We start from the raw sequence: 13941 nt of genomic DNA on the forward strand, positions 1-13941 counted from the left end.
GTGTTGTGCGTGCCTGCACACCCCGAGGGGAGAGTTGCGCAGATGAAGGAGGAGTTTGTCCGCCCCCCGGCCTGCCTCCTGGGTCGTACTGACCCTACCTGCCAGGATGCACTGGGCATAGAGAGGACAGTGCGGAGAGAGCGGGCGGAGGGAGAAGAAACTCCAAACTCTGAGGCCTGCGCTGTCTCCGCGGGAGCCGGTCAGCAACTCTCTCTCTCTGGTCTGCCAGCTTGAGAGGATGTTCGGGTCCAGATTGGCAGGTATCACCTCGTGAGTAGTTATCCATACTTTGCTGCTTTTATGTGCTTTCACCTGAATAAATGCTCGATGTAGTCACCTCGTTCTGAGTGATTATTGCCGAATCCTGAGCCCATCCAGAACACCATTAGAGCAGGGAACACTTGTAAGGTCTTTAAGTCTGTTTGCCAGGATTTCTCCATCCAGACTTTTTGCTAAATAACTTTGTTACTGTTGGCAGCTGGCTTATTTTAAGGACATCTCTTACTCCCCTTCTGGATGTCACTGAAACCTGGCATGCTCAGTAGTGCTTGCTTCTAGGAAACATTAATATTAGCTAGACATTAAGGGGTAGGAGACCTTCGGCAGAATTCTGTCTCTATGTCTGTGTTATTCTCATTTCTCCTAATTGGAATTAACTGTCCAGCCTATGTCCAGAGAAATCTGAAATTTCCCCTTAAAAGACATGGCACGGTTGTCGAGGGTCACTCTCGCACCAAGTGCCAGGGCCCTCTCCACAAGCCAGAGCAAACAACACCTCCACACAGAGTGAGGTCAACTCCACCCTGCTGTTGTCTGTAGCAGGGCTTTATACCGGTGCAGGTGGGCATGCGCTGAGGAGCAGCCCTCATTGGCTACAGGCTCCCAGCTGATTGGTTCTCCTCCAGGTGTTCGGTTGCTAGGCGTCGGTCCAGTTCTGCACAAACTCCACTTTCCTATATATTCTTACTAAGGCCCCAACATCTCCCCCTCTTTTTTCCAAAAAAGAAAAATTAGCAATAAACATTGCAACATTTACAAAAAACAAATTAACATAGCTGTAATCCTCAGCATTTCCCCTCTTTTTACAAAAAACAAAAATTGGCAATATCATGCATCAAATTATTATGAACAAAAACAAAGTAACATAGTTGCAAGCATAAATATAACCATTCTGGTTACGCATAAGTGTAACAATTTCTATAATTCATGGTCCATTAATTGTTTCTGTCCTTTCGCAACCACGGTCGTACCCACTTGGCTGGTACCCAGGTCGCTCCGTCTCTTCCAAGTATGCACGCATATCCTCGTCCCCATGTAACTAACTCAACTGGACCTTCCCAGATTTGTTTCTGTGGACAAAAGACTTCCACCTGTACTTTCTTTCCCGAAAGGTCAGCTGAATTTTTTGAAAAATGAGTGAAAATGGGTACGTTATCATCATTTCTAGGGTTGAGCCAATTCAAAACGTAGCATGCTTTACTTGTTAACTCATAGGGACCCATCTCCCCCTCTTTTTTCAAAACAGACAGTAATTGTTTTAAATTTCGATGGTGTCGCTCGATGATGGCCTGACCACCCGAATTATATGGGATACCCATCTGATGGGTTATTCCCCATTGCTGAAAAAAGTTTTTACAGATGTTGCTCTTATACGCCGGTGCATTATCTGTTTTTATGATGTCCGGTTTTCCTAAAACAGCAATTACCTGAGCCCAGTGTTTGCAGGCTGACTTAGCGTTTGTAGAAGTGGCTGGGGTCGCCCAGAGAGCCTTTGAGCAGGTATCCACCGTAACATGTAGATATTTTAGTCGGCCAAAGGGAGTGAATTCCGTAACATCTGTTTGCCATATCTGCCTCGGTTGTAGTCCTCTTGGATTGGTACCCATTTCCTGTAAAGGGGTCAGTCTTGCGCAATCCGGACAGGCAGCAATGATAGCACGAGCTGCCGCTCGGGAAATTTTAAATTCACGTTGTAACGCTCGAGCAGATTGATGAAAGAATGAATGAGACGTTGATGCCTGTTGTTCCGCCGAACAAGAAATACCCGCTGCTGATACGGCACTGTCTATGACTGCATTACCTTCTGTTAAAGGGCCCGGTAATGCAGTATGACTACGAATATGCGATACCCAAAAGGCATGCTTTCTTTGTTGAATGATGTTCCACAGCTGGACGAACAAAGCTTGGAGATTATGGTTATTTACATGTCCTATAATTGCCCTATGAATTCTTTGAACGATGCCTACTACATATAGTGAGTCAATAACTATATTCATGGGCCGATCATGAAAAGTTAGAAATGCCCAAATTACCGCTTTTAATTCTAGAACCTGCACGGATGCAGTTTCCCGTCGAATCTGAGTTTTCCAACGATCTGACTCCCGGAAAGCGTACCCATATTTCCCGGTTTTGCTGCTAGCATCTGTGAATACAGTAATTGCATTTGATAATGGTCTTAAACTCTGGATTTCTCGTTCTTCCAGCTCCAAAGAGGTGTGGAAGAGAGGATGCTTGGGATAATGATTGTCCACTTTAATGCCCTGAATAGCTAGAGCAAATTCTGCACTTTTTAAACACCATTCTTCAACTAACTCCAGAGTCTTTAGAGGCAGGATAATACTATCAGGCTCTCTGCCGGCAATTGTTCGTACGCGTTGCCGGGCTTTCAAAATTCCCATTCCAATTGCTTCATGCCTTTGAGTTAGGGTACGTCGCAAGTGGCTTGGGAGAAAAACCCATTCCAGTACAAACAGGATTCCTTTTTCATCTATCTGGGCGATAATTATCGCCACCTCCCTTTCCCGATTATAGACCACCAGGGATATTGGTAACCTTTCCTGGAACCTGTAGGCCGCTGTTTCTGCTATCTTTTCCTCGATTCGTTCTAAGGCTGCGACAGCCTTTGGGGTTAAGCTCCGCTTTTCTGCAGGCTCTTTAGCTCCCCTAAGCAGTTGAAGCAACGGTTCCATTTCCGCATTTGTAATGCCGCAAAAATTTCTAATCCATTGGATGTCTCCCACCAATTTTTGTACACAGTTAACGGTGTCAATTTTCGTCTGCAATTTAAGCTTCTGGGGTCTAATTCTGGCTTCTGTGATGACCATACCCAGATAATTCCAAGGAGCTTGCCTTTGAATCTTTTCAGGGGCAATGACCAGGCCAAATTCCTTTAGACAGTTAATTAGCTCCTCTTCCTGCTCAGCTGGCAAAACTTCAGGGCTTGCTATTAAAATGTCATCCATATAGTGGTATGTGATCAAGTCGGGGTGCTTTTCCCTCCAGGGTTTTAGGGCCAAACTCACAAACCATTGACAGATGGTTGGTGAATTTTTCATTCCTTGGGGAAGAACTACCCATTGGTATCGCTCCGATGGGCCTTCCCTGTTAATTGTAGGCACCGTAAATGCAAATTTTTCACTGTCTTCTGGGTCAAGCGGTATATTAAAGAAACAATCTTTTAGATCGATTACCAGCAAACTCCATGCCTGTGGGAGCATAACAGGTGAGGGCAACCCTGGTTGTAGAGCTCCCATGTTTTCCATGCATGCATTAACGGCTCTGAGATCCTGTAACAACCTCCACTTTCCAGATTTTTTCCTGATGGTGAAAATAGGAGTGTTCCAGGGACTCGTTGACGGCTTAATATGACCCTGATCTAGCTGTTCTTTAACTAATTCCCTTAGATGATGCAGCTTTTCCTCCGGTAGCGGCCATTGGTCCACCCATACAGGGTCCTTTGTAATCCATTTTAGCTTTAAAGTAGGGCGGAAGCTGCCCCCAATGGCCGCTAGGGAAAATGTGACTGCAAAGTGACACCCCACTGGGCTAAAACATCCCTGCCCAGCAACCACAGTGAGGTACACATCACATACGGTTTTACCTTGGCCCTGTTTCCTTCGTCATCTATAACCGTCACGAAATATTGACTAACCTGCGTAGGAGATTGCCCCCCGATCCCTGTCACAGGGGTGTCAATCTCCTGCAGATCCCATTGTGGTGGCCATGCGAATTTAGGGATGATAGTAATGTCAGAACCGGTATCAAGCATCATGGCCACATTGGTAAGACGAGTGCCGTCTGGTCCTTCCATGCTCACAATTTTTGTCGGCCGCTGAGCAGTTATCTTTTCGCAGAAAGCAACCTGAGGGGGTCCGGAAGATCCAAAGCCCTTATCTCCCCGTCGGGCCTTTCCAGGATTGGGGATTGCAGCTCGAAAAGGTATTAGTTGAGCTATCCTGCTCAATGCCGGAATAGTGACGGGAGGATTAAATATTTTCACCATTATGCCAATATTGCCGGAATAATCAGCATCAATGCACCCTGGCAACACAAAAATACCCATTTTTGAGGCTGATGAACGGCCAATTATCAGAGCGGATAGGCCCTTCCCCAAAGGACCAGTGCATGTTGATTCTAAAATATGCACGTCAGAATCTCTAATCACTGTGGATTTTGCCACATAGAGGTCGACTCCTGCACTTCCTCGGGTTGCGGCGGAGAGTTCGTGGAGGCAGCCATTGTCTGGGGATACTTGTTCGCCGCATCCCTCACAACGCGGCGGCTCCCGTTTCCCTGTATCGGCGTGCCATTTTTGCGGAACCGTGATCGGCACTCCGCTGCCTTATGCCCGAACCTTTGACATCTCGTACAGGTCCCATTAAATCCTCTCGGGGCCATATCCTCCATCCTGAATCTGTTGGGACACTTCCTCCTCATGTGTCCTAATCGACCACATAGGAAACATGTCCCATGGAATCTCCTGTCTTCCTTTCTAGACATTCTTTCTCCTTTAATTGCTGCGGCCAAAGCCGCACCATGTATTTTTGCTTTTTGTTCTTCCTCCATCAATGGCGCTCGGGCACAGGTCTCTATCATTTGGACAATTGAAGCTCCTGGTGGCAAAGTAGCTAACAGTTGCTTGCAAGTTTGGTTTGCGTTTTGAACTGCAAGATCCTTTGCCAATATTGCTTTCATTTCCGCAGGCACATTAGGTGCCATATCCAAGGCTTCCTTCAGTCGATCAACAAAGTTGAAAAAGGACTCATTCGGTTTTTGTGTTATTTTGGTGTATGGCAACTGTGGCGTTCCTATTTGTGGTAGGGCAAGGAAAGTGGCTAGCGCTGCATTTTTCGATTGCTGTAGTATCCTGGGGTGGAGCGCTGCCTGGGCCTCGGTTGCCCGGTAACGCCCAGTGCCCATCAGTTGATCAAGGGTGGCAACCCTTAATGGATCGTCCATACTGCGATTTAGATTCTCCAACTGTTTTTCCTCTAATCTTTCCTGCCATTTTGCTAACCAAAGCATGTAAGCGGTAGAGGAAAGCAGGAGCTCCATTATCGCTCTGCTATCCGCAGGCACCATATGGGAATATTTAAACAGGGCGGAGACCTGATTTCTCACCAACTTATTGTCGTGCCCATACTGCATTACTGTTTTTTGTATGCCTTGAACAAATTTCCAATCGAGAGGTTCCCACCTGGGGCCCTGGGCTCCCGTTACTACAGGAGCTGCTAGTGGTGTTAGTACAAATTCTCCTTGTAACTGAGCATTCTCTATGAGCCCTTTATACCGTGCTCCCGCATTAAATGTTGGATTAACAGGTGGCATTTCCTCATCATTACTTCCACCTGCAGTGGAAGTGGCTGGGAGCTCCGGCAACAATCCTTCTTCAGCTGGGTCACTTGCTCCAGCTGCTTTCTTTTGAATCTTAGGGGCATCTTTTCGTGCCTCCCACTGCTCTAATTGTTTGTCTACATTTTCCAACCCTTCGACTATAGCCCTATGGGCAGCCTTATAGGCTGCCTTCACATCTCTGGCCTTGGACCCACCGTCTAGTCGCCGCATTTGTTCTAATAATTCTGTCATTTTCTCTGCCTGTCCCCGAAGTTCTTGTCGCATTTTTTGAACCACGGCATTATCATCGTCCGATCCATCTGGGATCGGTACTTTAACTGGGTCCACTTCCATTTCGGGCGCTGTGGGGGTTGGTCGCTTTTCCCCCTCCCATTCGGGCGCTGTGGGAGGTGGTCGCTTCTCCCATTCGGGTGCTGTGGGAGGTGGTCGCTCCTCCCCCTCCCACGGGGGGAGATACTCATCCACTCCCCCCCATACTTCTTGTTCGGCCAAAGTTACCGGACATGCCTGTTTAGGTGAGGTTACCTTTCTCTTATTATCTATTTTCTTACACTGAATTGGCTCAGTATTGTTGGTACATTCAGAACTTTCAGACCCGTTTTCCTTTTCTTCTCCATGGAGCGCTTCCCAAAACGCAATAGCAACTAACCGCTCAAACATAGGCCATATTAGACAAAATGTCTTTGTGAGGCGCCACGCTTCCTCCGAGCCTAATTGTACACCATCCCATAGTTCTCTTCCTACTCGCTCCCATGATTCAAATTTATATGCTTGGGAAGCTTCTTCTATGATTTTTTCTCTTCTTACAAAATAGTAATAAATCAGTTAGCTCGGTTTTCGAGACCTCAATCTTAGTTTTTTGAGCAAGCCTTACGAAGCGTTCAACAGTATCATGTTCCATTGCTGTTGCAGCAACTTCCACTCTAGATGCGCCAATTCCCATTCTGACTCACCAGGTCGTGATCACAATCCGCTTCCAGTAAGATCCCTCGCGTTCTCGCACGATCACGTCGGGGTCACCAGATGTCGAGGGTCACTCTCGCACCAAGTGCCAGGGCCCTCTCCACAAGCCAGAGCAAACAACACCTCCACACAGAGTGAAGTCAACTCCACCCTGCTGTTGTCTGTAGCAGGGCTTTATACCGGTGCAGGTGGGCATGCGCTGAGGAGCAGCCCTCATTGGCTACAGGCTCCCAGCTGATTGGTTCTCCTCCAGGTGTTCGGTTGCTAGGCGTCGGTCCAGTTCTCCACAAACTCCACTTTCCTATATATTCTTACTAAGGCCCCAACACACGGTCCCTAGCAAAATTATATTTGGATCAGTCACTGAAACTGAATGCAATTTGCTACTTGCTCTTTGCTCTATACATTATTCCCCAACACTAGGTCCTCCAAAATAGACTAATTTCACGTTGTCCAAGGGTTAGACTGATTAAAAAGTCCAGTTTCAGCAAAACAGTTTCTATTATTCTACATGCAACAGCAGCCAGAAAAGTTGCAAATGTCTTTTGTAGTATTGTCTTTTCCTTAAACATCAGTTTTCTTTTAAAAACAGACACAGAGCCCTACCTTAGCTTTGTCTTTTAGCACACTCCTGTATTTCACCATGAGAAAAGTACAATCTTTTACTGTTCTTCTAGCATGGGCATGCTAGAGAGGTCAGTTTTACTATGGAACAATTTTTTAAACCTAACTGAAAAGCCTACCCTCAAAGTAAAAGTCAGCGACATGTTTACAAAGAGCATTACAGAATGGAGGTAGGACCTCTTTGGCCATGAAATTTTGCTTTAGGCAAATTCATGTAATCCCATTCATAAATTTACTGACTCCAAGAAGTTGGAACAGGAACAGGCTGCTTGCCAATGCCATACTTACTGGAAGATCCTTCAGGCATCCTCACATTCAGCTAGTTAGAATCAGTTAGATTATTATTTTATATATATATATATATATATATATATATATATATAAAGTATACATGGCCAGCATGCACTTTCACGCCCTGCAGAAAATCTCTGGTTGATTTAGATGACAGCACAAGCTTTTCAGTCTCACTTTTGTTAGGCCAAACAAGCCTCAATCTTTTAGTCTTCTAGGAAAAGCTCTCCCATTCTGTTCTATGAGCTTTTCTCCTCATGTGATCCCACCTGGACACGTATAACCAAAATAGCAGCAGTATCGCAGATGAAAACTGAGACATTATTCAGTGGCATGAAATCTTCCCAGACTCAATTGAAAATAGCTTCCCTCATGGGAAGAGAGGATTTGATTTTGATGGCTATACAATATTAGTCCTTGCAAACAACATTTGATGTAAAAATTCAGTCAGATCCTTCCCTAAATTTCTTCTAATGGACAAGTCCAGAGCTGACAGTTGTTACCAGCACTCAGGAAAAAAGTTTGCATCTTGCTATGTAATATTATACTTTTGAAACGCAATACACAGAATCAGTCACCTCAACCCAATTTTCCAATGCTTCTCCGTATTGGATACATTCCAATTTTGATAAAATATAGCTGATGCACATCACTTATGAAAAGATTGAACAGGTTTGGACACAAAAGCAAGAACTGAGGACCCTACTTTGTACATTTTTTTAATACCAACTTCTATCTTCTCCCCTTTAACGTGTATATTTACTTGGCCTGCAATTCTTGTCCTAGTACCTGTTCTTGCACTTTACTAGGATACAGACCAGTAAGATCTACAGCATTTTTCCCAACAGTCAGGTCCTGTTCCTACAGCAGCCACAGCTGAGCAGCAACACAGGTGACTATGAATCGTTAGGGTTCCCAAAAGACACTGTCCGAGCTGATACTGCAGCCCTTCACCTCACACATCCGAATGTTCCCACTCTTCCTACAGAATCCTTCAGGAAGTTTAACAGCTGCCAGCCCACACACTGAAGGTTAAGAGTGTTCAAACTAACTCAAGACAGTTATTAATAACAATAAAGGTTTGAAACCAAAGAAATGACACTGGCATATATTTGTTCTCTGTCTTCATATAGAAGAGAAAGATTTTAAAAGCCAAGATTATTCTTGAAGATTTTAATGGCCTTTACAGACATGCATAAGGTGTAACAGGAGACACTGGCTGCAAAATAAAAGCTGTTCTTCCATCAAAATCTATTATCTCTGCAGCTAGTTTCAAGTCCTGCACAGATGAAAAGGGCATTATTAAATTTACTGTCTTAGTATTTAATGCATGTGTCAGAGAGATATTTGCTGCATATATTATCTTCTGCTTTTCCTCTTTTTTTTTTTTTAAAAAAAAAAAAACCCTCAGACTCAGGTCCCTTAAACTTCATCATCATCTCTCTAACTTCAAACTACTTAGTGATCTCATAACTTTTTATTATAGCCCATGATGAGCCTTCACAGACAGTGAGGGCAAATGAATCTGTCTCTGCTTTTGCTGCTGCTACTCATGCAGTATTGAAGCCTGCATAGCGTATTTGCTCTACCAATGTGCTGATCTCCCACTTGCTCTCTCCCCATCCTACCACATGAATGTGAGAATGGCTGAAACAGTAAGGCCATCAATTAAAACAAACTTCCTCCTATCGTAAAAAAATCAGTGTTTGTCTAATTGAGCTAGCATCAGTAAAAGTTAAAATAAATTCCTTTGTGGGAACAATCTTGCACTATGTTCAGAGCAAATAATATAAAAGGGGGAGAGGGGATCCCAGGTGGATACTCACAAACTGGAACCAAACCAAGAACTCAGCACAAAGGAGCTCTTTAGCGCTGACAAGCATTTCTTAGGAGCTGCCGAAACAAAGCAGCGACTCATCAGTAGTAAAATTCACTGAGATATCTACGCGTCTTTTTTTTTTTTTTTTTTTTTTTTTTTATTGGGCAGTTAGGACCATCCTAAGTTTGGGCCACTGGTCCTCCTCAGACATTCTCTCCTTTATTTATACTGGAGGTCCCACTGCACCTTTAGCACCAATTCCAACTGTGAGAAAAAAGGACTACAAGGAAGAGGGTGGGTGTTGATCACACACCTGGAATAAGCACCTTGAAGAATCCCAATCCTGCTCAAGCAAGTTCCTCCTCTACAGCCGAGCCATACTGCTCCCATCCCATCTCCATTTTGCACAATGCCCGTCACAACTCCCATGGCTGTGATTACGTAGGAGCACGCTGATGGATTCTGCAGCAGGTCTAAAGTGATGGCAGCAAATTATTTACAGAGGTGCGATCCGACCTCTAAATCACTACTCTAGATATCAAAGATAAAAACGTTCTTGAGAGAAGCCACAGAGGTTGGCATGAGTGCTGATGCAGCGTGCTCTGACTAATAGAGCTCCACCTTGTTAGATTCATAACATGCCCTCACACACCTTGTTTGACACACAGGATGTGCGTAGCATTTCCTCTGCCTTCACATACATGACATCTTGGGGAAAAAAAAAAAAGCAGGTGGCTTAAACTATAGTTTAGAAAAATCTTTTCTGCAGTAGGATCTCTCCAACACCCCCTGTCCTTTGCATAGTATCACTAGGACAGATTTCCCAAATATGTATGCAGTTATGACACTTCAACTGAGGACAGCTCAATGAGCAAGCCTTTGTCCAGGGAATGTCAGCACTGATCTTCTCCTTAATATTTAGCTTGCCCATCTTCCTCTAGGGCTGGAAACTATGTCTTTTTTTTTTTCCCTCCCCCTTCTTTGTTTCCTCCTCTAACCGCAACCACTAATAAGAAAGATGTGAAGATGTTAAAGATGTCTGCCTTTGCTTACAGTAAAAAAGCCTTTAGAGACTGCAGGGTGCCAAGAAATAGTGCTCTGATTTAGGCAACTTTTCCAGAAGAATCTTCTTATGTTCAACTAATTTGCAGAGGTAGTCCAAAAAGTCCTTAAAATAATTCAGCGAGATGGCAGATATACCAGGTTCTCTCAGTGAAGTCAAGGAAGACCTGGAGCTATCCCTCCCAGCCAAGGAATGCCAGGAAAAATAAATCCAGCTAGCTATAGAAGGTGCTGTCCCTTGCCAGGTCTCTCTGCTGTGCTTAGCTGCAAGGGAGAGCAGGAAGCAGAGCTGAGCACCAGTGTAGGTGGGACCTGGTGGCTCCGGCATCATGGCTAAAAACCCACACCCTCTCATAAGTCCCTGTAGGTTACCAGGGATTTATGTGCATTAAACACTCATCACAACTCCTATTGTGGATGTAAGAGATGAAAGTTTGCACTAATGGGGCTTCTCTGTGCTTTTAAACAAAACATCTACATCTTTGTTTTAATTAGGATGACATTTCCACTGGCCAAATTTTAGGAATTTATTTTGGCTGACAAATCAACTCAAGGCAGTATCTAACCAATCACTAGAAGAAGAACCACCCCTTTCAAGGGTGATTGTGAGCTTGCTCTAACTTCAAACTATGCCTCAGAGTCTAGTCTAGGCACACTAGCCAGCTAAACAAGGAGTCCATGACTGTGGGAATATTTACTGTAAATAACTACATGCAGGGGAAAACTAATAACAGAGAGGTACACACAGCACGTACTGCTCAGTTTAAGGAAAAAAACAGCTACACTTGACCTGTCTTAATCCTTATACCATCCTTTTTGCACCTTCGAAGCAGCTTGTCAACAGCGTTATGACCTCAGCATTACTACTCCCCTTTCATGGCTTGAGGAATTGACTCCAAAAGATGAAGCAACTTGCTGAAGGCACCTGTGTCCCTGCCAAACAGGAATTCTTTGGCCTCTCTCAAGTTCACAACTTCTATTTAGGCCCACAGATCATATGTGTTGCTCACTCAAGACTTCTGAGGCCTGCTGTGGAGAGCTGACCTGTGCCATGAGTTTGCAAAGCGTGGTACCACTGCCGAGAGCTGTGCACACACTGATGCGTGCAGCACGAGCTGCTACTGCTCTTGCCACAGCAGCACAGCATGACTCCTGCTATGGCATTGAGAGATGCTCTGTTCTAGAGGGGCACCACAACACAGGGACTTTCTTTTTTTCTTAAAAAAATGAATAAAAAAGCTGACATTCTGCATTTTCTCTTCTATCATCTATTTGAAAGCAGTATCCAAGGGCAGCAATGTATTCACTGCTATTGCCTACACATGTATTGATGATGCAGGGCTTTAATTCTGGCATGTAATTACAGTCAATGCCCAGAAAACATAAGAGGAAATCTTTGATGAAATGTGTTTTGATATACTAAAAATGTTCCTTTTCAAAATGAACATAAACAACCATATCAATAAACTCGCTTATTTAGGGACAGACATTCAATCTCAAAATGCTCTACAAATGAAACAAAATGATCAATAATTTAATGTTGCAGAAATCAAACCACAGAGTGTAGGGATTAAAGAGTTAATATAGAGTGCACTAATAAGCTAGTCAATACTTAGTCTCAAAGTGCAGGAATTCTTGATAAATGGCAGGTCAGGACGTTCTGCATGGAGGGGTTGCCTATCTACAAAGACTCCTGATATATGGCAAGACGGGATGGTCTGCATGGAGGGGTTGCTTATCCAGAGGTGTCCCAGTCGGCAATAAAATATAGATAACATTGACATGAAAGCAGAACAGGAGAACGGGAGGGGGAACATTTTCGGGGTAAGAACGGTATAAAAGAGGGACGACCAAAGTGGTCGGGGTCCGTGATGTGACCCCTGCGTGGGAAAGCCCGGACCCCAGCTAGCTGGTAATACTTATTATCTTTCTCCTATTATTAAAAGCACAAAATATCGATGGTGTTTGCCTCTTTCTCTATCAATTCGAAAACCGGACCTAACAAGAGGTTCCCAGAAACTTGCCTATTGCCTAACATCAAACACCCTAAGGAGCAAGGGCATTAGGTGTTGGGGTCAGCCTGGGGCCGGTGAGGGGCAGTGTCTCCTCGCAGACGGGGAAGGGGAGCTGAGCGGGAGAGGCGGGAGCTGCAGCCACGCGGCCAGCGCGTGACCAGACAGCTTATTGGGCAGCCTCGCACGTGGTCGGCGCGGGATCACCTGCCTGATTGGCTGGTTGGCCTGCTGGGCTCTGCGTGCTGCCGGGCGGGGCGGGGGCTGCTTCGGGCGTGGAAGCTCTGTAAGTGGCGTTTAACCCTAAATAAAGGTCTGTGGCTCACCCTCGCAGGAACCCTGTTCCTCCATACGCCCACAGTTAGAAACAGAATGGAGTGCCCTATTCCCTAGCTCTGTGCTACTGCAAACTGGATACAGTTTTGCTGAGCCCAAAGAACAAACTGAAATTGGGCAGGGAGAGACCGGAAACAATCTGTCAGAACAAAGAAGGGGCGGGGAGTGGGGCGGAATATTGCTGTGATCTGTTAGATACTTCTATCTAGTCTGCTTCTCACTATAACCTAGGGATTATGGATTTAAACTGACCAGAGATTTGAGTTTTACACAGCAGTGACATGCATATTCTTGCTCTAATCGACAATGGAGACTAAAGTAGTGCAGTAGAAAATTTGGCTATTTTCTTCTCCTCATATAGACTAAAAAAAAATAAAAAAAGAAAAAAGGAAATAAAAACAGATAATATGGCTGTATGATAGATGAAAATGAATCACCTGCATGAGCTGAGAGAGGTGAATGAGGTCGAGGCAGAGCTGGAGACTGGCCATTGCCCATCAAACTCTTCCTGTTGCTTGTTCTACAGCTGTGGGGAGAAGAAAAGAAAAAAACTACATTAGCATCAGAAATAATGAATGTACTGCACATGGATATCTTTACTTGCAGCTACTTTGTTGCTTCACTTCCCAGCCTCCTTTTAGAAAACAGGGCTATTGTTTTAGGAGTGGCCAAGAAGCCTAGAAGCAACCTGGATAATGCCAAAAAGAGCAACATCCATAGCAAACACACTAGGGAGGATTTTCAGGTTTGCACATTCACTGCTCTGTGTAAGGATGAGCATGTTGCTGTAGACTACACAGTGCTTTTCCTTGTCCACAGCTCATTTCTCTGCCATAAACTTCCTTTTTACAATATATAAGAAAATATACAAACATAATCTGAAAAAGTCTCAGTTTAGAATCAACACTCAATTATTAAACCTATTTGTGTTACATTAACTGTGGCTCCAAATCATTTGCCATGAAAAGCAATCATTTATCAATGTGAGAATGATACAATAATTATAAATTAATTATTGAGATAAATTTCACATCTGTACCTTTGTCAATGGAAGAGATGATGCCCAAGATGATGAATGTATTTTTTGTTTGTTTATACATTTTTCACTATAAAGCCATTAATTTCCTGTATTACAAGATCATTAGGCAGCATAAATATTGAATTAATACAACTACTAAATTTCGGAAAGAGATATTTTCC

At 44.2% G+C, this 13941-nt stretch overlaps 1 protein-coding gene across 1 annotated transcript in view; it reads right to left on the reverse strand.

Moving 5' to 3' along the window:
* LOC104567862 (microtubule-associated serine/threonine-protein kinase 4-like) overlaps positions 1–13329 on the reverse strand; it is a 79256-nt gene extending 65927 nt beyond the window's left edge. Inside the window, 1 exon segment of the mRNA XM_088519786.1 lies at positions 13179–13329. Within this exon segment, the coding sequence (XP_088375912.1) occupies positions 13179–13329 (151 nt within the window).
* Between the last annotated feature and the right edge of the window lie 612 nt (positions 13330–13941).

The sequence above is a fragment of the Tinamus guttatus genome, unplaced genomic scaffold (assembly GCF_059628265.1).
Source record: "Tinamus guttatus ecotype Peru unplaced genomic scaffold, ASM5962826v1 Tinamus_guttatus_pri_ptg000071l, whole genome shotgun sequence".
NCBI classification, from domain to species: domain Eukaryota; kingdom Metazoa; phylum Chordata; class Aves; order Tinamiformes; family Tinamidae; genus Tinamus; species Tinamus guttatus.